The 24,887-nt window shown below is 45.4% G+C and overlaps 1 protein-coding gene across 5 annotated transcripts in view; it reads left to right on the top strand.

The window, feature by feature from the left end:
- The window catches only part of MAST1 (microtubule associated serine/threonine kinase 1), a 98,317-nt gene that overhangs the window by 27,469 nt on the left and 45,961 nt on the right, over nt 1–24,887 (top strand). For 2 of the 5 annotated variants that reach the window (XM_083419405.1, XM_083419402.1), the window contains exons 1-3: nt 7,441–7,709; nt 21,327–21,415; nt 22,470–22,545. In XM_083419405.1, coding sequence (XP_083275531.1) covers nt 7,624–7,709; nt 21,327–21,415; nt 22,470–22,545 — 251 coding nt within the window. In that variant the 5' untranslated portion in view covers nt 7,441–7,623. Of the gene's footprint in view, nt 1–7,438; nt 7,710–21,326; nt 21,416–22,469; nt 22,546–24,887 lie in introns of those variants that run through there. The other 3 variants (XM_083419406.1, XM_083419404.1, XM_083419403.1) reach the window with 2 other exon arrangements.

Raw genomic sequence — 24,887 nt, 5'->3', positions numbered from 1 at the left:
TAATGTGAATTGCCTTGTCATATTGCATATCCTTGGTGGTGAAGGAGAAATGTACGCTGTCCCGGCAATGCATGCAGCATGGAGCTTTGAAGTGTTCGCTTTCCCCAAACAGAGCACCACTACAGGGAAGATAATTTCAGCAGCCTCCACACAGGGGCTGTCATAATATTTTAAGCTGCTCTTCAAAGCTACTTCCCAACCTCAGCATTTTTTGCTATTTTGTCTCCTAGCCTGCCCATAACCCTCACATTATAAACTCACCACTGGGCCATTTTGAACACTCATTCTGCATTGTGGACAAAGCCTTTCTGCTCGTTTGCTTCTTTAAAATATGTTTGTTCTGGCTAACAGGTAGTTTTCCTAGAAATCCACTCTATGAATAAAATAAGAGATTAGAAGGCAAAGGCTCCCACCGTCAGCCCTTCAGAGTGACCTGCTGACAAATTTTGTTGCCTGAGATTTGTTGCCTCGTGGTTGGCAACTGTGGGGCAAGAAAGGACCCCTCGAGGGAGGGGCAGGCTTGTCCAAGGAGACTCTGAATTACTGACTGCTATGCCAGGATGCTTGGGACACGGGTGGCGCTGTGGGTTAAACCTCTTGGGCTTGCCGATCAGAAGGTCGGCGGCTCGAATCCCTGTGACGGGGTGAGCTCCCGTTGCTCTGTCCCTGCTCCTGCCCACCTAGCAGTTCGAAAGCACATCAAAGTGCAAGTAGATAAATAGGTACCGCTCCAGCGGGAAGGTAAAAGGCATTTCTGTGCGCTGCTCTGGTTCGCCAGAAGCGGCTTAGTCATGCTGGCCACATTGACCCGGAAGCTGTACGCCGGCTCCCTCAGCCAATAAAGCGAGATGAGCGTCGCAACCCCAGAGTCAGCCACGACTGGACCTAATAATCAGGGGTCCCTTTACCTTTACCTTTATGCCAGGATGCTAGGGTATTTGTAGTAGTCTGCAAAGTGATAACATAGAACTGGAATACGTGGTTATCCCGTTGGCTGGTTCTATGAAAGCATTCTGCACACATAAATATTGACATACACAAAACAGAACTGAGTTGTCTTTCAAATGGAATATTCAGCTTGCATGACTTTGCAGCTGCATATTTGTACCTGGAGTTCTCACGGCATTTGAAAGTTTGGCAGGAAAGTTCCCCAAGGTGTATGATTCAGTACTTCATAGTCCTCTGCAATCTCAACATTTCTACAATCCTATTTTAAGCAGAAATCAGTTTACTGAGGCCATAATTAATTCTGCAGTAAGGAAACGGTGGGGTGTGGAAATTGTGGAATAGATACCCCTTTATTTATGTGGATAAGCAGATAGTCAGGAGGAGTGCATTTGTTATCCTGAAGAGGCAAGCCACTGTTTGGTTTCAAAAATGACTTGCCTCATTAGGTGTTGGAACAGCTGCAGAATAAAATGTCAAAATAAGCTCTGACTGTGTGTGTGGTTTCTTTTGCTTCATATTTTACTGTTTAGATTGTTGCCATAATATTTTGCCTCCATAGAGAAATGTATAGGAGGATTACATGTGGGAATTATTTTTTCTGGAATTCCTAATTCATATAAATGGTGCAGGAAAAATCTGCCCAGAAAACTAGATTCCTGCCAGTTCCTGCTGATGGACTTTCCCATGGATCTTATATCTGAGTAGCAAAATGCCCCTTGAATGGTGTGTGTGGCTGAGGTGTATCTGTGCAGGTGACTGTTCATCTCTGTGCATCCACATTAATTCTTGACCTTGTGTTTTTCCACTTAGCAAACACATATTGGTGTGTAGTATGTTGGGGAGTATTAAACCACAGAGCCTAGGACTTGCCGATCAGAAGGTTGGCAGTTCGAATCCCCGTGACGGGGTGAGCTCCCGTTGCTCGGTCCCTGCTCCTGCCAACCTAGCAGTTCCAAAGCACAACAAAGTGCAAGTAGATAAATAGGTACCACTCTGGTGGGAAGGTAAACGGCGTTTCCGTGCGCTGCTCTGGTTCGCTAGAAGCGGCTTAGTCATGCTGGCCACATGACCCGGAAGCTGTCTGCGGACAAACGCCGGCTCCCTCGGCCAATAAAGCGAGATGAGCGCCGCAATCCCAGAGCCAGTCACGACTGGACCTAATGGTCAGGGGTCCCTTTACCTTTACCTTTATGTTGGGGAGTATGTATGTGCATACAGGTCTGAAATGAAGATGGGAACTGAAGTAATGGCTGCTGGTAGCAGTAAGTCACTATTGGCTGCCTGAAGTATGGCAAATCAGTGATACAGACTAAGTCGAGCAAGCTATATTCTCCTTATTCATTTTCTAAGGCAGAGCTTTCCAAACTTTTCATGTTTTTATATTTTTTTAAAATAATTTTTATTACATTTTCAATTTTTTGTAATCACAATATCCACACATAAATCAATAGGCTCAAACATCGCTCTATCCGAGCATCGAGCTCCTCCCGCCCCACTTTCTGACTTCCGTACGTATTTACTTTATTCTTAGCATTTCTATAACCGCTTTTTTACCTTCTTGCTTATTTTTATATTTCCCCTTATTCAATGTAAATCAGTTCCTTGTATTATCATTACAAAACATTTCAACTCAAAGCAACAAACGTTTTCAGGTGTTTACAATATTCTTTCATATATAATATAAATTTGCTCCAGTCCCTTTGAAACAGTTCGTCGCGCTGATTCCGGATCTTCCAAACTGAAATATACTCAGAGTCGCAAAGTGATTTCGTGCTCTTTATTCAGCTCATAGTGGTGAGGAGGAATGAATGAAAGTCCCCTCAAAGTATCTGCCTTATATACATTATCTACACAATGGGCTGCACATGATTGGCTAATTCTGGAATTCTACTGTAAGCCAATCAGGTTGTGGATTCACTTCTATCTGGAGCATGATTGGGTGGTTCCTGCCAACCAATCATACTGCTGCATTGTTCTAGGACCAATCAGACTGCTGCAGTCTGAATCCTATTGTTCTAGGACCAATCAGACTGCTGCAGTCTGAATCCTATTGTTCTAGGACCAATCAGACTGCTGCAGTCTGGATCCTATTCAACTCAGTACATAACACAAACTTTTCAAGCTGGTGACACACTTTTAGGACACGCCTCATTTTGTGACACAGCAATTCAGTTTCGCATCATTTCGTGACACAGTAATTCAGTTTTACTAGAAAACTGTAAGTTAAACTAACCCTTTCCAGCCCCAGGAGGAGCAAGGGGACCATTCATGCGACACACCTACACACTGCAGCCAACGCACTAAAACAACGCACAGTTTGGAAAGTTCTGTTCTAAGGGTATTAAAGTGGGCTCTATAAATCAAAAAAATTGAAAATCATGAGTTCCCCTAATATGTTCTGCTACCTTTAATGCCCTCTCAACTTTCTGGAGGCACCTCTCTTGCACGGATGATCAGAGGAGGAGGAGATGAGTAATGTTCCCACAAGTGTGTAGGACATTATTATATAATACTCCAGAGCAAAGCTTTTTTAATAAAAAAAAGATTAATATTTTTTCCAGCATTAACAAAATCAAAAACAAATAACAACATAAAAACCAAACTACAACACCGTAGTAGCTGCCACTTTAGGTATACTGGAGATACATAGTCTAGTCATATTAAAGAAAAGCAGAACACACCGATTTCACATTTATGCATGTTACATGGACCGAAGACTCCAGATCATCAGCACAGACAAATATGGACTTCCAGGATGAATCAGCATCTTTTAGCCAATTGCCCATGCATTGGCCTTGAGTTTCATCAGGCAGAATCTCTATGTCTCACACTGTAACCCATTCTTGCACAGGATATTATTGGGCAGTGTTCATGTTGTGTAAATCAGTTTGTGCTTATTAGACCCAGAACTGTGTCCCAGCTTTGAATGTCATCTTTGCCTTAGGTCAGACTAAGGCTAATGGGGTCTAGAGAAAGATGCTTCCCTCCTCACACATGCTGAATGCTCACTTTCCATTACAGTTTCTGCTTGGATTCTAGTGCCGAGTCCGGTGCTCATTTCCCAAAGCACTTCCAGCGTGACACTGACGAGAAAGCCGAAACTGCTGAGCACAGCAGGATTTAAGAGCATGAATATTAGGGATAGATGGGCTGTGTGTGTGGGGAAAGCAAGAGGAGAGGAGTTGCATTTCTGAGAACTCAGCAAAAAAAAAATAATGCATTCATTTCGAAGAATTTTTCTCTTAACCATGAGGACTGGAAACCAATGTTTTTTAAAACGAAGGTGGCAGTCGCTTCCTGTGTCTCATAAAATGCCCACACATGGCAAGATGGCTTCAAGTCAAGCCAAAGTCTGTGCTGAGGACCATGACTTTTGGAAATCTCTGTTCATTGCTGGGAGTGTGTCTGTGTGACTATTGAAATTACTAAGAGATGATGGGTGGAATTCAACATAGCACTTAGTGGGGTTTGCGCATGGGGAATGAGGTCAGCTCGTGCAACAGGACTTCTTCCTCCCCCGTGAAGCCCCTAAACCTGTTCTGAGAGTTCCCTTAACCCTCCGGAGCTGAATGCAGGGGGAACAGGGGAGGCGGAGCAGCTGCGGACTTTGGGGTCTTAAAGGTCAGCCATGCCACGTGTGCCTCCAAAATGACTCTGCCTCTCACCTTCCATTCTACAGTGGCACCTTGGTTTTAGAACAGCTTAGTTTATGGACAACTTGGAAATAGAACACTGCAAACTCGAAAGTAGGTGTTCCGGTTTGTGAACTTTGCCTTGGAAGCTGAACATGTCCCGCTTCCTGTTGAATGTGTTCCGTTTGTAAATTGAGTCCCCAGATGCTAATCAGAGGCTTCCTGTTGAATCTGTCAGCTGTTGAGTCCCAAGCACCCACCATAGCTGTCAATGTTTCCCTTTTTTTATGGGAAATTCCCTTATTCCAAATAGGATTCCTCACAAGAAAAGGGAAAAGTTGAAAGCTATGGCACCCATGCAACACAGAGGTGATATTTGGAGCTTTTGTTTTTGCTATTTTTTGCATTTTTGTTTGTGTGGCTTTTTCATTTTTTTGACTGTAACTTGTTCTTCGTTTTATGGGACTGATTTGTGGCTTGTGACTTTGTTTTTGTGACTTGTTTTTGTGGAACCCAGTTCAGCTATTGATTCATTGTGTGGCTGCAGAAATGGATAAAAAAACCCCATTCAAACAATGAGTGCACATCAGTGCACATAAGATTTTTTTTTTTTTAATCATCTACAATGTTGTCTTATTTTATAGTACAGTACATTGATTATCAGTGGTCTCATTAGATAGTAAAATTCATGTTAAATTGCTGTTTTAGGGGTTGTTTGTAAAAGTCTGGAATGGATTAATCCATTTTGCATTGCTTTCTATGAGAAATTGTGCCTTGGTTTTAGAATGCTTTGGTTTTGGAACAGACTTCCAGAACAGATTAAGTTTGGGAACCAAGGTACCACTGTACATTATAGTTATGGTGGCTGCTGTGGCTCCACGCACTCCTATTGCACAAGCAGACCATATTCTGTGCATGCAACAAGTTAGCTGACTCACACCTTTTACATGTGTGTTTGTGTGTGTGTGTGTACACTTGCTAGAGTGTTAATGATATGTTACATAGTTGTGCTTAAAGAAGCACAACTGAAGCTGCACAATTTATTTCATTTAAATGAGTATTCATGTGTTTCTACATATACCTTTTAGGAAGGGTTTTTCTATAGATTCATGTTATCTCTCCCCCCCCGCCCCCCACCTGGAGATATTCCACCCCTGGAGGTATTGGGCTTGAATATGAGCACACTACTGGAACCTGAATAAGGATTGGAACCAAGAATGCAGATTTGCATGATGTTGATTCATAGGGTTAGTTCTGACTTTATGTCTAAAGTACCTACTTCAAAAAGTGATCCAGGTGCTGTGTTTGAATGTCTTGTGGTGGAGAGCCTGTGGCAATGTCACATGTGCCACAGATCCCCTGGGAACCACTGGCATAAAGCAAGTCACACAATAATCCCAAAACAAAACAAAATCCAGCCAACAGGTTGAAAAGGAGCTAGCCTGATCGTCTTTTGCTCCAGTTGGTGTGGAAGCAGGCAGTGTAGTACAAGTACAAAGCTTGGCCATCATTTTGCAGCAACCATTATGGCTGGAAGCTGTTGCCCTTTATTGTGTTCCTTCTCAGGCAAACAAATCAGGTGATTGACTTTCCACGGGTAAATTTTTGCAGTTTTTGCATGCCAGTCAGTGCTCATGCTGCATTTAGAAGGTTGCAGTGGTAGGAAGAACTGCAGTTCTGCTTTAGGCAAGTGAGTCATATGACTATTTCCCCTTATTATAGTTGACGTTTTCATAGTGCTTTATATGGTTCAAAGCATTTCAGAAATACAACAACCCTGTAAGGTTTGGGTCAGTATCATTAAGACCCTTATTGCAGAGTAGAGGCTGCTGAAGCTGAGAGAGATTTGCTCATAATGAGCTTATGGCAGAGGCATCCTTATTATTCTTTAATTCTTTGTTAAATTTGTATACCACCCTTCATCCAAAGATCATAGGGTGGTTCACAGCATAAAAATTAAAAAATGAGAACACAAAATACATAATAAAAACAAAACCAAACTAATAACCCCCCCTCCCACAAAGACATTTATTAGGTTGTAGAATATAAAATCACCCAAAGGCCTGGTTAGAGAGAAATATAATTGCTTGGTGCCTTAGGATATGGAGTGAAGGCGCCAGGTGAGCTTCCCTGGGAAGAGCATTCCACAGATGGGGAGCCACCACAGAAAAGGCCCTTGTGTAGGAGGCACACAAAGAAGGGCTTCAGCTGATGATTGCAGGGTCATTATTCATAGCTCTCTCTTTTTAGCCACTATAATGCAGCTTGAACATGGCCACCTGGTGTCTGCTTCTGAGCATGGACTTAATGTATGTTTCCAGGTATTTCCCTAAGTTGTACTGGGAATGCAGCTTGTTTTGAGCAAAAACGCCACATTCACAGTTTCCCAGATTTTGGCATTAATGTAGTCTGCTGTTTATGGCTAGTGAAATCAGCTTCATCCTAGGCCTGCATACCTATGGATGCTCTTAGGCATATATGCAACCAGGGACAGTGGGCACCATTTGCAGAAGAGTTAGTAAGTGGATATACTTTATGGAAGACAATCTTACTCGGCTACGAATGATCACAGAAGAAGAAGAAGAAGAAGAAGAAGAAGAAGAAGAAGAAGAAGAAGAAGAAGAAGAAGAAGAAGAAGAAATACTTTTTACACCATCAAAGTGTACAAATATGTCCATCAGTGCAAGACATCGTTCACCCGTATGGTGAGAGCACCTACGGTAGGCAGGTATTTGCACGCAGCCAAATATGTGTGCACACAACCCACACCCATATGCAGATCAGCAGCACTTGCAGCATGCGCTCATGCACACACTGCCACTTAATACAGCGCCGCCCCCTCACACCTCCCCCTCCTCTCCCTGCCCTTCCCCGCATTCTCTCCCTCCCTCTGTCTTCCCCTCCATTCCAGTCCTCCTTTCTTCTTCAAAAGGGAAGGCTCACCACAGACCTCCCCCCTCCACTCTTGGCTCCAGTGAGGGCTCAGAAGGTGCCTCTGCAGCATATACCACCCCCAGCCTCGCCACCATGACCCCCCTGGGGGATGATGTCTGAGTCCCTGTGGACAGCGCTCTCCAATTTCTCTATGCCCGATTTCCTTGAGAGCAGCATGTTTCGCCGTACAAAAAGGTACAGAGAAAGGAAGCTTAATTTAGTCTGCATCCCTCCATCTTTTCTCCCCCTTCTCCGTAGCCCCTCCCCATCAGCATTCTGTCCCCCTCTGCTCTCATTCCTGTGTCCTTCCTTCCTTCATCCCTTCATCCCCTATCATTCTTCCTCTCTCCTCTGTCTCCTGTATCTCTTGCTCCACTCCCCCCCCCCCACTTCGCTGGTTTGCAAGGGAGAAGGGGAAAAAAGAGCTTGTGTATTATCATCTTCCTTTCTCTCTAACAGCCCCCCCCCCCCCCCCCCGCATTGTGGCCAGGCAGCCAGGACTCTCCAAGGAGGTGTCTCCTGGGGAGGGAGGGAGGGGGTTGCAGTGGCTGGCAGGGTTGTGGCGCAGTTGGGGGAGGGGAAAGAAAGATTCACAAAGACTAGGATGCCATGGCAACTGCCAAGGACATGAGCTGTATATGAACTGGCAGCACTGCCTATGACAAATGGTTGGTCTGCCTGTCTTTCTAGTTGTCCGTCTCCCTCTGGCTCCATGGATGCCCCCCCTCGGTTCTTCTGGGTCACTCAGCCTGGACAAGCTTGTGGCTGCTGGGGGTGTGGGTGGGTGGATGGGGATGGGGTCTGTCGGATGAAGCGAGCAAATGGAGATGGATAGGAGGTGGCTGAGCCTTAGTGGCTGGAAGGAAGATGCAGAGGGCGAGAGATCTGCGTGTCTGAGTGCACTCCAGAAGGATGGTGTTGTGGATGTCTATATATATTTGCCGCAGGAAAGTTAGGTGGGAAGGGGATGAGTGGGAATAAATGGAAAGATCTATGGCTGGGTTCTAGCATTCTGTTCTTCTTCCTGAAGATGCTCACGCCTGTGAATTTTTCAAGTGCCTGCATGCTTAGCTGCCACTTCTGGCAGCTAGGAATTTTAATTGCATTCTAGCCCTAGGAGTGATTGTGTGAAAAGTGATCTAAGATTACAATAATCCACCCCCCCTTTACCCATCCATCATAGCAGTTGAGTACGGAATGTATAGCAATAACACCCCCATCCTTTGCTTAAATTCTCCCTGCCATTGCCCTCCATTCCCATAATGCCTCAATATACACCACTGCTTTCTCTGTTATTTATCTTTGCGATCTGCTCAGCTGCAGGGCAATGCTTTTATAACTGCATATAACAGAGAGACTTAAAGACGTGTCCAGCGTCAGTCAGGTGGGGTTGTGGCAGTTAAGCTAAGTCCTCTCTGCTGTCTCAGCTTATCAGATGTGGGTTCTCCTACAAGACTAGCCCAGTTTGTGTTGTTTGAGTCTGCATGTGTGCAGTCTACATCTGTTCATTTGAACATCAGTAATTGGCAGTGTGAGTTTGCAGTGAAAGAGCTGAGTTGGGGGGAGAGAAATACAGGGAAATCACAGACGTGTGTGTGTGTGTGTGTGTGTGTTTACTTGTTTACATAGGACGTAGAGAGCAGAGTGTGTGCTGCCACTATGTCATTCTGTGTGGTTGAACAATGGTGTAGGAACTTCAGACCAGAAGTCAGGTGGCTTACTATAATTCCTTGCGCCAAACTGCAGTGCTAGAAGATGCCTTGATGTGTTGCAAGTTTGCAGTGGGCTCTCTCCCAGAACTCAGAATCCCCGGGAGACTCGGACAATATTCCCTATGAAAGAAGGGAGTCTGTTGAGCTTCACAGTAGGCAGATGGTGACAGGTCCTCTGCCCTATTGCTCCACCTATAGGAAAGATGTATTTTCAAACTATCAGGAATAAGCTTATATCCCATACTTGTGGATCAGCTAAAACAGATATTTCTTTCTCACATTTTATCCTGGGAGCTCTGGGCAGCATATACAAGGAGAATCCCATTTTATCTTTAAAAAGCCTTGCAAATGTGGGTTAGGCTGAGAGATCGATAGATAGATAGAGACTGGTTCAAGGTCACCCAGGATGTCTTATTGTTTTTTAAGGATTTGTCTTTGCAAAGCATTTCCAGAAAATGGACCCCACTGCTTTCCAAATACTAGATGTGGTTTTGGAAAAGATCTGCTGCTGCCTTGGGTAGAGAAAAGGGGAGCAGCTGAGAGTGCCTACTAAGGAACAGCCTAGACATGACCAGGGGTAGCCATGTTTGTTGTTCATATGTCTGCCTCGTTCCTGTACGCTGTGAAATTGAAACGTGTTTGCTCTTCTAACATGGAAAGGGATGCTTGGGTGAGAAGAGAAGAGCCCTTTGAGCCTCAACTTCCATGTGCTTCATTTCCCCAGGCCCTTTCCCCTCAGCCCAGACTATGGAGCGATGGCTTGCAGGCAGTGTTAGAAACTGAGATGTGAAATGTAGGGGCTAAATGGCACCTTAAACCTAGGTAATGGGCGCAACAACGGAATGTCTAGGCACGTTTTTTTCATAACAAGAATACAAAGCTGAACTCATTATCAGCTGCAGCTAAAATATTATGTTCATTTTTCACATGGTCTAATCCTTCCCCTGCCCACCCCCACTAATATTCTTAAGAGGGTCTCTTCTCTGGACTTCAGAGTGTAGCTAGAAGTGGGGAGGCAGAAAAACATCCTCCTTTCCTTCCACTCTGCAGTTTTAATCCGAAATCTTGGGCTCAGGAGTGCACCCAGGGCTCTGAAACCGCTAGCGCTAATGAAATTACCTGTCGCGAAATGCGCCTAGAGCAATGGGAGTTTCGAACACAGCTTTCAGGGAGGCTAGGAAGGGAACGGTTGGGCTTAGCTCTCCTTCCTTGTCTGACTCTTCTAAGGTCAGAAGCCGATCCACCAACTGCAGAACATTTTGTACATGCATGGGGTGACACAAGAAGAAAGAAACATGGCTGCCCCCATTGTATCTAACATGGCTTTCAAGACTTTTAGGATTAGGAATAGACTTGTATGATCTTTCCACTCCCTTGCCACAGTCCTCTGGGAGGTAGGTCAAATCTTTCACCCCAAACATCACACCAGTCCTTGCTAAAAAGTTTATTTCAGGGGTGGGGACCTCTGGTCCTCCAGATAGTTGCTGGACTCTTAACTTCCATTGTCCCAGAACCCAGAAAGGCTGAGGCTGATGGGGTTGGAGGTCGGTGACATCTGGAGGGTCCCCCATCACTGTGATATATATCGTTGTTAATATGGGAGAGCTTTGCTCCTTTCTGTGTGGTAACTCTTGTTCTAAGCTGTCATGCAAATGAACCTTCACATCTGAAACGATCTTGTGCAGTTCATGAGATGGTGTTGGACTGGGATCATGGAGACCTGACATCAAATACCACCTCTGTTGTAGTTTGTTCTTTTGCAACTGAGTCGCAAACCCAGAGCATTACCCAATCTTACAATTTCCGTTCCAGATATGCGAGATAAAGATTTCCCCGAAAGAGGAGGAGTCAGCTCTGTTGCACTTCTGTCTTAGATGTTCTGCTGTTTATTTGTTTATGTATGCCCTGCTTTTTGGAGTAACATCTTACAAGACCAGCTTACAAAATTCAAAAGCAGGAAAAACCTCACATAAATCAGTAAAACCAATAAAGTATCACAGGTAAATCACATTTAAAAGCACAGCTGAAAGGCCTTCTTAAAATTCATGCTCAACATTTTACTCAAAGTAGGCACACTGAGATTAATGAACATGACTAAGTTAGATCCATTAATTTCAATAGGCCTGCTCTAAGTAAAACTTTTATATGCCTGTTGTCTTTGTCCATGGAGTTTTCTTGGCAGGGATACTAGAGTGGCTTGCCGGTTCCTGCTCCAGGTGGATCACGTTTGGTCAAAACTCTCCACTATGACCTGCTCATCTTGGGTGCCCTGCTCGGCATAGTTCATAGCTTCTCTGAGTTCTTCAAGCCCCTTCGCCACGGCAAGGCAGTGAACCATGAAGGGGTCCGCATAGTAAAAGCTATGGTTTTCCCAGTAGTGATGTATGGAAGTGAGAGCTGGACCATAAAGAAGACTGATCGCCGAAGAATTGACGCTTTTGAATTATGGTGCTGGAGGAGACTCTTGAGAGTCCCATGGACTGCAAGAAGATCAACCTCTCCATTCTGAAGGAAGTCAGTCCTGAGTGCTCACTGGAAGGACGGATCGTGAAGCTGAGGCTCCAATACTTTGGCCACCTCATGAGAAGAGAAGACTCCCTGGAAAAGACCCTGATGTTGGGAAAGATGGAGGGCACAAGGAGAAGGGGACGACAGAGGACGAGATGGTTAGACAGTGTTCTCGAAGCTACAAACATGAATCTGACCAAACTGCGGGTGGCAGTGGAAGACAGGAGTGCCTGGCGTGCTCTGGTTCATGGGGTCATGAAGAGTCAGACACGACTGAACGACTAAACAACAACAAATAAAACTTAATTGAATGCCAGTACATCCAGATTAAAGCTAATCATAAAGGCCTTCTTAAATGCAAATGTTATCAAAGCATGCTTAGAGAGGCTTGGGTGGGCGGTTTGCCTGTGTTCCATTGCATTGGTGCAGAAAAGACCCTGCCAAACTAGTTCGGGTCCACAGGAGACCAGAGAGCAGGGTGTGGTATGAAAAGCTCAAACCCTGCATAGGCTCATGTAGGCAGATATGATCCTTTAAATACAGGTAAGGCTTGTAAAAGTAGCCCCAGGTTGGCTGCTTCAGGGATGAGAAGCTGCCCAGAGTGGCTGAGGAAACCCAGCCAGATGGACAGGGTATAAATATTAAAATTATTGTTATTATTATTAGAATGCCCAGGAATTGAGAACCCACTTTTCCCCTGGGTTCTGCAGCCAAAAAATGAGGATTGTTCATTCATTCGTTCGTTCGTTCAGGCACTACTTTCAGCTTCAGAGATGTGAGGAAAGGAAAAACAGAAAAATTCAAAGAGAGGGGAATGCTATTTATTTTTAAATGTTAATAATATTGTAATGGTATTTGATACCCTAGGACTTGCCGATCAGAAGGTTGGCGGTTCGAATCCCCGTGACGGGGTGAGCTCCAGTTGCTCGGTCCCTGCTCCTGCCAACCTAGCAGTTCGAAAGCACGTCAAAGTGCAAGTAGATAAATAGGTACCGCTCCGGCGGGAAGGTAAATGGTGTTTCCCTGCGCTGCTCTGGTTTGCCAGAAGCAGCTTAGTCATGCTGGCCACATGACCCGGAAGCTGTCTGCAGACAAACACTGGCTCCCTTGGCCAATAAAGCGAGATGAGCGCCGCAACCCCAGAGTCGGTCACGACTGGACCTAATGGTCAGGGGTCCCTTTACCTTTTACCTTTATTGCCAACTTTGGGGAAATGTGGGGCGTAGTGAAGGGTTTGTTTTTTTTACTCCTGCAATGGAGCCCAGTTCTTGGTGTGATGTTGGTGCTTCTTGGACTGCCTATAAGTGTCTGAAAATTAATCTTTGGTTGTTATTGTGATATGTAGGAAGATTAGAGAATGTATTTCAGGGAGCATAACCGGAGTACATAATGAAGGCTAGCTTCCCTGTTAACCCCCCTGTTGCATTCACAATGAGGGAAAATAAGGGGTACATTTATTTATGCTTTTCAGTGTATTGCTGCATGCAACCCCAAGTGGTGTGAGATTCCAGATGTTCCAGGTGTTTACCCAGCGTTCATGTTTCCTTTTGGAAAGAGGCACAGCAGAGACTATGGTGTCTTTATGATAAATGGTTTATTTACACATGTACTACCTGAGCCTATAGGGTCGCGGGTAGCGCTGTGGTCTAAACCACAGAGCCTAGGGCTTGCCGATCAGGAGGTTGGCGGTTCGAATCCCTGCAACAGGGTGTGCTCCCATTGTGAGCTCCTGTCCACCTAGCAGTTTGAAAGCACGTCAAAGTGCAAGTAGATAAATAGGTACCACTCTGATGGGAAGTTAAACGGCATTTCTGTGCACTGCTCTGGTTCGCCAGAAGCGGCTTATTCATGCTGGCCACATGACCTGGAAGCTGTACGCCGGCTCCCTCAGCCTATAGAGTGAGATGAGTGCGCAACACCAGAGTCGTCCACGACTGGACCTAACGGTCAGGGGTACCTTTACCTTTACTATCTGAGCCTACAATGGAGGGGTTCGCAGCATCAACATCTGGCACAGCTGTCTCTCTCTGCTTGCTGCTTTGCCTCTGGTCCACATCCCTGCAACTCAGCTCTGAACACTGGCTTTGTCCTTTTAACTAACCGCAAACTGGGGGAACGGCCCCACCCATTTGCAGTCTCACACAGAGCCTCTTTCATTTGTTTCCTTTAGTGACCCATTACCCAGGCTATCACCTCAACACAGGAAGCTAGCCTATCTTAATATTTGCTCAATCCAGGGATCAGAAGGATATCGCATATAGCCTACTTCCTCCCCCCCCAAAAAAAAACCCATAACAGTATGCTTGAAGTGTAATAGAGATTTTCATTTGTGTTGGCAATTGTGAGCTTTCAGCTGAGGAATGATACTGATTCTGGATGGATTAATGCAAAAGGTAGTAATGTGATTTCTATTGCTATTGAACTAGGGTGTATGGAGTGTTATGGGAGGGGTAGTACCTCTGGTGGGGGACACATTGCCCTCCTTTTGGGTTGTTTGTCCACCTTTGGTCCTCACCCTGCACTCAGCTCTCACCTGTGGCTTCTACCTGTCAGCGTGTGACAGTGGCCACATCCCGGGAACATCTTCGACTGGCCAGCTAAGCCAGTTGCCAATGGGTCTCAAACCCTCGATGAGTTAGGCACTTCCCCTGCTTGCAAAGACAGGAGAGGATGAGACCAACAGTGGGTCCAATGGTCAATAAGATGGCTTCTGCATGTGCTGTTGAGGGAAGTGAGGGGCAGGCGGAGCTCATCAACCTGAGAAGGTAGCTCTTCTAGGAGAAGGAAAACTCCGAGCCTATGCCTCTGCTGCCTTGTGGGATATCTTCGGAAGAAGAAAAGGCTTCAGAATAAACCCTACAGAAATCCAGAGTGGAGTCCCTAAGGTGGTTGGATGGTGCCTAGTCTTGCACCCCGGAAAGGTTACTTCAACGCAGCAAAAGCAACACAGGAGGAAGCAGTTTCAAGTTACCAGTCTCTGCAGCCACAGCAGGTGCCGTGATTCTCTAGTGCAGGCTTCCTCAAACTCGGCCCTCCAGATGTCTTTGGCCTACAACTCCCATGATCCCTAGCTAGCAGGACCAGTGGTCAGGGATGATGGGAATTGTAGTCTCAAAGCATCTGGAGGGCCGAGTTTGAGGAAGCCTGCTCTAGTGGTTTGACTTCACCCCTGATGGCGCCCTCCATTGTCTCTCGAGACAGACAGATGCCCTGCTCAGGAGTCACCGCACAAGTGTGAGCTGGACAGGGAACCATCGCCAGCTTAGTCCTGTGCCCTGGTTGTACTAGGTTGTCCTCAGGGCTGCTTGCAGAGAGCTCTCTGCCACATCAGGAGTCCTAGCCGAGTCTTGAGGGCCCAGCCTAGAGACCTGTTTCCCTTTTGCACAGCCTCACTTAGGGCTTCTCGGTTTAGGCTTGTTACCTGATTGTGACGTGCGTTTTGTGAACGAGCCATCATGCATCAGACACCTAAGGTGAGCCTTTCATATCGCCTCACACACAATGCTCCTTGTTTCAATGGAAACAGTTGTGAGTCATGGAGTGACAGAACTCAAACAATGATTCATGTATGTGTGTCCCAGCCGTAAATAGAGCCTCACAGGAGTCATGTCAGCGTGACCTACTCTCTTTTCTGCCCGGGGAGAGGGGGCTATGTGTATATTATATATTTAATTATTTATCCTTTTCCATTTATATGGTGCTCCCTAAAATAAACTATCTAGGCCTGATACAGAAAAATAAAACACAGCAATTATACAATGGTACATTCAAAATCCACAACAAGCCTAAAAATCCAACCAGCGTAAAAGCATACAAGGAATAATCATAAGGCCGACACACAGATACACACAAGTGCAATACAGGAGCAGAAAAGCTGAAATCACAATCAAATGCAGGAGCTAAAAGCCATCAGCCATGCCACAGAGATTTAAAAAACAAGATTTTAAAAGGGGAGGGAGGGGGGAGGAAGAGGAGGAGAAAGGTGGTCAGTTATTATTATTATTATTATTATTATTATTATTATTATTATTTTAAAGAACCCAAAAAACGGCTCAATAAAGTGAGGTGTGTGATAGGAGTCAAAGGAGTGTTTCATAAGGCAGGCAGGAAAGGAAACTGCCTATGAGGAGCCTTTCTGGAGAGAAGTTGGGAAAAAATGCATTTTTTAAAAGGGCTTTTTATGGATCAGATTGGATCTACTTAAACAAAATTTATATACTTCTTGATTGTGAAGAAAAAGAAAAGCAAAAGACCCAAACACCTCTGAGTGCTTTACAAAAAAATATAACAATAAATAATAAATTATAATAATTTTTTATTTATACACTGTCATTCCTGGTTCAGAAAACCGGGCTCAGGCCGGCTAACAACAAATTCTAAACACTTAATTGTAGAAGCAGCATAAAATACAGTATAAAAACATGAATAACAATAAAATTCAAGAATCAGTTTGGGGGAAATCCATCTAATAAGCATTAGATAGTCACCAGGGCTAGCTGGCTGAAATAGTTCTACTTGGGCCAGTGAGGAGGCCAGGGGAGAATTAGCTGTGGGGTCTCAGAGCGGGTAATCTTCATAAAAAGGGGAAGGGGAGGGAAGAAAAGGAAAATAAAAGATCAGGCTGAATTCAAATTAAAGGCCAGGTGGAATAGCTTTGTCTTACAGGCCCAACAGAAGGAGGTTAAATCCTGAAGGACCCTAGTCTCATGGGACAGAGCATTCCACCAGGTCGGAGCCATCACTGAAAAGGCCCTGGCCCTGGTGGAGGACAGTCTGACTTCCTTAGGGCCCAGGACCTCTAAACTGTAGCCTTTCTACATTTTTTCCCGGCCAATGCACCAAGAAATGTAGAAAGGCTACAAAAGTATGGTTATTCATGGACCTCTGCGGGGCATACCAGGAGAGGCGGTCCCGTAAAAATGAGGGCCCTAAGGAAGTTAGTAGGTGTTACAAACACATTCCAAAAATAAAAGGAAACGATTAAAAATCACAGAGAATCTCTGCCTCTTCCCCATCCCCTCTGTGCATGCTGAAGAGATTGGTGGAAATCATGGCTGGCTAGAAAGTCAAGACAAAATCTATAGAGCCCTGATGGTGACTCAGTCCTTTCAATAATAATCAGAAGTGACAAGGCTCTTCTTCTCAGCCCAGTCAGGGGGCATCTAGAAAAGGCCACAGCCCTAAAGACAGTGACTGTACCAGATTGGGTCTGGTATGGAGGAGCATATGCTAGGATGTGTATGAATGAGATAGGCCTGGCTTGGGTTGTAGGTGGGCCTCAGATGAGGGAATCAGACAGAACTGTATGTAATTCAAGATGTAAAAAAAAAAATCACTGGGTTGTAAGGTGGAAATGTTACGTGGCCACAGAAGTGTGCAAAGTGAGTTTATAGTTGCCACACATGAACTGGTCAGGGTTGTGAACACCCCATGCCTTTTCAAAGCACACGCACGCAATTCTGTGCCAGGGTTATGCAAATTCTGCTCCTAGGGGTGTAATAAATTTTTTTATTGTAATAAGAATATGAAAATTAAGCAACATTGCTTATATTTGATTAATTTGCATAACTCTGCACCTGTTAATCAGGGATGCGGAAAGCAAGACAAGACATTAAAAGCCCCATTCTCTGATCAACTGAAATATTATTAGGTTATTAATAAATATTTAATAAATAAATAATATTATTTTTATTATTCATCAGGTGAGGCTTGCACTATTTCACATGTAACTTCACGGTCATGAGGGCTAGAAACTTTTTTAAAAGTGCATGGGTTGGGTTGGGTTTTGAAATCAGATTGTAAAAATCTCACTTCGTAAATAAAAGGGATGTCTCTAGGTTTCATGGTTGTAAGAGAAATACAAATGTCAGTAAGTGTCAGAAGATATTTCTGTGGACCTCTTTCCACTGGTCTTGAAAGAGAAGAGGGTTATGCACTGTACCCGTTCTCTTGCCATCATTTAGCTGAATTCCCTTTTTCTTTTGCACACCAATTCCATCCTCCACGGTATGCATTCCTTCTAGCTTCTTTTTACCATCATCAACGGGCAAAAGTGTTGTATTTTTGCAAATAGTTTTTTGGGGGGAGGATTTGGGGGGGTCTACAAAGATATGGTTCGATATTTATGAAAGGATCCTGCTACATTTGCTTGCTCAGATGAAAGATTGATCTTTTTTAATGAAATTTATTCCCCAGTGGAAAACCTGAGTCTCAGAATGTGTCAGGATCCTTTCATAAACATTGGTTTGCAACGTTCTGGCTTTAGTTCTTATTTTTATATCAAAACTGGGGTGATTGGGATGGATTGTGCAGTTTGACTGCCCCCACTGATAATGTCCCTACTTGCTCAGACTTACCGGACTCATGGGGTGGGGGTACAAGAAGGGTAACTATTCTGGCCTGAGAAATTTGCATCTCACTTGCTATTTCAGATGGTCTAAGCCCTTGCTTGCCATCCTTTAATTATTCTTATTCCCCTAGTAGCAGAATGCTTGACAGTAAAGGAGAGGTAGATAGGCCTCCAGAATGACAGCAGAACAGAGTTTTTATACTTTTTAGTGCTTTTCTCAGGGGGTACTCAAAGGTATGCAGTACCCGCACCTCTTTTTGTTGTTGCTAAAAAGTGTGGCACTTACTGTAACAACATCATGGTGAGTACGAGCACCTATTTTTCTAGAAGGAAAGCACTGAATGGGGGTATATAATGTCAGGGGTGAACAAAGGCTAACCAACACCCGCGGAGGGGCAAACTGCAGGCTGCGCATGCGTTGTGCCACTACATACGACGCATGTGTGGTGTCTCTACATATGGCATATGTGTGGCGTTGCTACATAGGGCGCATGTGCAGTGTTTCTACATACGGCGCATGCGTGCAACACTGCACATGCATTGTACGTAGCGGTTTGCCGCCGACGCCGTCCGAACGGCATACGGACGGTGGCAGGATCCTCTGCTCGCGGCTGCAGCTGTGAATGGAGGATCCTCCACATGCGGCTGTGGCAGTACAATGGCTGCTCACACCGCCGTGCCTGGGGATGGCGGAGTGCCTTCTTCTCACCCCCCAGACATGGCACCTGGGGCGCACCACCCCCCGACTCCTCTTGCGACGCCACTGTATGGTGTGAATTCCGCTGACCTTGCTCTCCTCCTCCAGAATACTCTGAACAGGCTCATCCCTTCTTCAATTAACATGTTTGTGCCACATAAGTGTGTTAGTCTTTAAAAGGCCGCACAACTCTTTTGTTTGTGTATCCTCTTTGAGAACTGAGTGTCAGAGAGGCATTAGGATGGTGGATCACTATGGGGGGCATATGGTGGTACGTACTTTAGTATCCTGTTGGCACACAATGAACGACACGCCATCAAAGTTATATCTTGTTTAGAAGTGTTGTTTATCCTAGGCGCATGTGTGAGTTTTGTGTCTCTCCAGAGCCCACCTTGGGAACTTTCTGTTATGTACTGAAGTTCTCACCCTGGGCCAGCAGGGGGATACTGTAGATAGTTATGCAAATAAGGGATCGAAAGTGACGTTCAGTGATTGGATAGTTTTAGAAAATTGTTACAGTTACATTGTACTGGAGCTCTGTATAAGCAGGCTGACTGAACCCTTCAGTTCAGTTCTGTTCTGGCCTGTGAATAAACAAGAGCTGTTTGAAGATTCGCTGTGTCGTCTGATATGTTCACCCACAACTTAACACTTTCTATAGCTTTTGTGATGGAGGGTTGGGACACTTGGCTCTCTTTCAGTTGTGCATGTTGGGCTTTCCGTATGAATGTTTCAAGAAGATAAGAGCCTTGGAGGTGCATTTCTTCTGGCTCAGATGATTGCTAATTCAAACTTGTTCAGTTGCAACCCTGAACCCTAGCATGCAATGGACAGAAGGGGCACTGCACAACACGCAAGCCATTGTTGGCAGCCCATAAGCTACTGTGCAGCCTGAGAAACTGACAGCGATATAAACCTGGGCAAACATCCAGCCCTGTGCAGTTAGTAACCTATACCATAGTGTTTGTACAGCACTGAAGACTAGCTGGCAAAATAAGGTTAACAGCCAGCCAGCTGCACCTGGGAGCTGCATGGCATTTCAACACAGCCTTGTCAAGGCACACATCTGAACGGTGTTGGGGCTACTCCAATTTACTTTATAATGCCTAAACGTTGTGGCAGAGTTTCTTTTCTTGAACTGCTTAGGTTGTGGAATGACTTGCCTTACCTCAGCTCATCACTGAGTTCACCTCACTTATCTGAGGACTAGTTATGGCTTAATAAACATGGAAAGGTGTGGATACCCTGCCAATGAACCCTTTGTGAGAATGTTAAGGCTTGGGGGAGAAAGAAGGCTGTAAATCACACCTAGAAATGCTACTTAATTGTTGATTAGGAAAAATCTGGCTCCACCCTTCTATTAAGTATGAGTCGTAGTTCCATGCAAATAGCAGTTAATTAACACCACCAATGCCCTCTAGGGACGTGGGTGGTGCTGTGGGTTAAACCACAGAGCCTAGGACTTGCCGATCAGAAGGTCGGCGGTTCGAATCCCCGCAACGGGGTGAGCTCCCGTTGCTTGGTCCCTTCTCCTGCCAACCCAGCGGTTCGAAAGCACGTCAAAGTGCAAGTAGATAAATAGGTACTGCTCCGGGGGGAAGGTAAACGGCGTTTCTGTGCGCTGCTCTGGTTCGCCAGAAGCGGCTTAGTCATGCTGGCCACATGAACCAGAAGCTGTACGCCGGCTCCCTCGGCCAATAAAGCGAGCTGAGCGCCGCAACCCCAAAGTCAGCCACGACTGGACCTAATGGTCAGGGGTCCCTTTACCTTTAATGCCCTCTTTGTCACCTTCCAGAGGAAAAAGGAGCTGAGTATTATGTGATCATAGCAAGCAAGAGTGGATCCAGGATTTCTGAATTTCAATATTGAGTTAAAGCTTGTATACGTTTATGAGAAAGACGGAGAACGCAGGCACAGTAAGGCCTCAGATGGGAGGCAGGTCTTGTAGCAAAAGAGCTCAGTTTGGTAGTTCTGCTTTTGGATCACACTCTAGATAAGCCCACCCACATTTGTAGTGGAGTTCTGTTGCCTCTAGGTAGACACTTTTCCCACACTGAACCAATACTCCTGCTTTTCACACCTTCTCATAAGGGATTTGTAGCTCAGTTATTTATTAGAGCTAATATTTGTATGCAGAATGCCTCGGTCATTGGCCTGAGCGACTTCAGCTAAATGGATCTCAGTCTGCTTGAGATATTGGAGAGATGCTGCCAGTCTCAACAGGCAGTACTGGACCAGGAAGACCAGCGGTTTGACCCAGTAATAAGGGAGCTCCATGCCACAAGGTGGGCCAATGGTTATGTGGGAAATGGGGTTTCCTGGCCAGCTGTTCTTTGGGAAAGGACTACAGATGGTAACCTGCTACCATTTTGGAGTAGCCAACCAAGCTGAAAAGAGAATTGATTGGCCAAGCTTTCTAACTGCAGCCTTTCAAGGCAAACCACATAGTAACATGAGCTGCAGCCTGGTCTGGCATCTTTCATCCACACACCCCCTGATCTAGGCCTGTCTTCTTTCCCTCTCCTTCTTTCCTCCCCTTTGTACAGTTGCCGAACCAGTAACAGAAAGAGCCTGATCCTGACAAGTACATCGCCGACGCTGCCGCGGCCTCACTCTCCACTCCCAGGTCATATTGGTGAGTTAAGCCCTTGACCTGCCCCATCCTTCTTTCAGGAGTTCCACCCTGGATGTGCCTTATCCAACACTACACGGTGGGTCACAAACAGAAGACGGCCCCTTGTCTTGCTGCCCCTGCTAAGGCAGTGGCCTTCAAACAAGGCCGGCTAGACTGGCTTTGACAAAGCACACCTTGGAGGCGAGTAGTAATTGCTCATACCCAGGACTAATAAGTTGCCCTTTGTTCCTTCTGAGGACGCAGTAATGTAAGTCCTTCGTTTGTTAATCTACCCTCGTTTTTTTTTTTTTTAAAGTGGGGTTCCTTCGCATTGCTACAGCTGGATAGGATTAGATGGACATAGTCTTGTGTTATACCTGTTTGTCATAACATGCCAAGATGCCTACAGAAATATTGAGAGAAATTTCGTCTAAAATCCATGTCCACCAGTTTCCAGTTTCCATCCTGTCAGCCTTGCCATACGTTTAGCAATAAGTATTACATCGACTCCAAAGCAATCATATTAGTTTGATTTAGAACCAATCTTTGTGGGTTCATCCATCTTCTAGTCAGCCTTTGCATCCGAACTGTAATTTTCCCACTGATTTCTTTTCTCATCTTTCCATGCATTCCAGGCCATCTGTCTATTATTCTGGCCACATATATAGCAGCACCTTCTCTTCTGTTCATCTTACTAACTATCCCTGCCATTGTCTGTCCATCTGTCTGACTTCAAATCTTTTCCTCTGACTGTCTACCCAGCCATTTGACACTCGATCATTAATCCCCCATTGTCTGTCTGTCAGCTGTCTTATTTGTTTATTCACCCATCCAGCATTCTATTTCTTGGCCTCTTTCTGTCTTCTGTTTTCATATTCCTCTGCATCACCTCCCATGGCTTGTTGCTGGAGTCACTATGGCAACCTTTCTCATTATGGCAGGCTCTGAATATGAATATGAATATGCTGGCTCCTTGAGTGAGACAGGGTTAAGAATTCGATTTGATCCTCTGGCAGTCTCACAAGGCAATGTGTTGATTTCCCTTTTGTGTCTTCTTTTCCTGCCCTGCCCACAGGTAGCAGCCCTCTGGACAGCCCTCGGAACTTTTCCCCCAATACACCAGCCCACTTTTCCTTCGCTTCCTCCCGCAGGTAAGAGCAGTCCCTCATTCTTTGGGGCTCTGGTGTCCAATGGCTTTTGGGAATCTCCACTGCAAACCCGGACTCCTTCACTGACCACTGCTGTGTCCATACAGGGGTGTTGCACGATGAGTAGTCCACTTTTTACGTATGCACCTGGGTGCAACAGTGTCCACAGACGAGTCGTTTAAATTTTCTGCCTCTGATTCCTAAACCAGTGTTTTGCATCTGCACTAGTTGCATGTATCTTTGTGGTGCCCGCTCCCCTCAGTTATTATATACACACCCTCTATTAACATTTATAGATATAGATATAGATAGATATAGATGATATAGATATAGCTATAACCAGGGATGCAGGTGGCACGGTAGTGTAAATCACTGAGCCTCTTGGGCTTGCTGATCAGAAGGTCAGCGGTTTGAATCCCTTGCGACGGGGTGAGCTCCTGTTGCTCTGTCCCAGCGCCTGCCAACCTAGCAGTTCGAAAGCACACCAGTGCAAGTAGATAAATGGGTACCGCTGCAGTGGGAAGATAAACAGCATTTCCGTGTGCTCTGGTTTCCGTCATGATGTCCCGTTGTGCCAGAAGCGGTTTAGTCATGTTGGCCACATGACCCGGAAAACTGTATGTGGACAAACGCCGGCTCCCTCAGCCTGAAAGCGAGATGAGCGCCGCAACCCCATAGTCGCCTTTGACTGGACTTAACTCTCCAGGGGTCCTTTACCGTTACCTTTTTACCTACATATATAACCACACCTTTAAAAAAAACACAGCAGAAAATAGTCAAGAACTAAGGTTTACCAGCATATTTTGCAATGGGCAAAATGAAGGGTTGTGAATTTAGGGGTTGGGGAGTAAACACACACAAAAATAAGTCTTGCCATGCCGCTTATAGCTACTGATGATACAGCAAGCCCCCCTAGAGATTTGCCTCATGGGAGACTTGCAGTCCTTATTTGATGAAGTCCCACATCTGGTTGCAGAGGCAGAGTCTCCTGGGCAAAGTTCCCATAGACTACTGAATGAATGGAAGCCCACTTGGGGTAGAAACCAGTTCCTCTGTCCACAAGGAGAACCAACTCATACCCATCCTTTTTTCTTGCTTCAGCCCCTGCCCAATCTCTCAGTTCCCCACCAGCCCATCCCAAGAAGTCCCTCTCAAAGGCTTCAGAGGAGCACTGCAGGTTCCTGGCTATCATTCTCGTGTTTGATCTACCAGGCCATGCTGCCAGAATGTGGCATACAGGAACATTTGAGGCGGTTGAAGACTCCACAGCTGCTGCTCCCCACTCCCCATCTGCGCTCTGCTCTTTTTATAGTCATGCCCATGCAGCTTCTGCTTCCCACCCACCCCCAAAAGCAAGGGAACAGACTGTGAAGTTCCATCTTGCCATCAACAAAGTGCTGAGTAAAATCCGCCCTGAGCTGTTTACAGATCTCTGTTCTGTGAATTTTCACACTGGACTAAAACACACGTACGGTTTTATCACAGGAGTATGATTAGAAAATACCTTATTCCGTGGAACTTGCGAAGTCACTCGTGTTAGTGAGAGAGAGAGAGGGAAAATGAGAGAGAAATCAAGCAAAGTGTATAGATTGGAACAAACCAGGACACCCCGAAAGAGCTTTTTTTTTTTAGGAAACCACTGAAATTGTTGAATTGTGGGGGGGTTTTTAAGGAAAAGCCAAAAGTTGTTGAGCTTTTCTTTACAAAAACGCCAAATAATGTGATTATTTTTTTTAATAGACTTGCCTAAGATCCAGGACAAAGTGCCGCCTTTCGGAAATTCACCCCAACATCAATTCCACCTTCGAAATCCCAGTAACGTCCAGGAAAATCTGGACGTATGGCAGCCCTAACAAACACACTGAGGCTGCCTAATACATAGTATAAAAGGAGGAGGATGCTGGCTATTTGTAGAAAGCACAGGGTTGAGGGCCAGGGTGTTTGCATGGGACAGTAAATCGTCAAAGCTGTTCCAGATGCAAGACTGAAGGGTGAGGGAAACTTTGCCAGAAAGCTTTGGAAATTGTTGGCCAAAGTGATCAGGGCAGTGTGCAGAAAGGGACAGTCCAAAACAGAGTCACACAGTAGCTGGGATCGAAGGTAAGGTACCTTTCCAAGCAGACTGGGAACAAGATGCCATAATCTAACAGATAACAACCAGAGAGTCAACAAGGTCAAGACTAGCTGTTGTCATGCCCAGACAAAGTCCCAGACCTGACGCTGAAGTTTTATAGCTAGCTTGGGTCAGGGCAAACCAATAGGACATCTGTAGGTGGAGCCCTCCTGGAGCTGGGGGAGGAGAAAGTTGACCCTCTAGCATGCATAAAAAGTCTGAGATGCAACAT

Source organism: Podarcis tiliguerta (assembly GCF_965153285.1).
Source record: "Podarcis tiliguerta genome assembly, chromosome: 17".
Taxonomy (NCBI): domain Eukaryota; kingdom Metazoa; phylum Chordata; class Lepidosauria; order Squamata; family Lacertidae; genus Podarcis; species Podarcis tiliguerta.
Note: the sequence above shows the minus strand (reverse complement) of the source record. Positions and strands in the feature narration are given on the sequence as shown.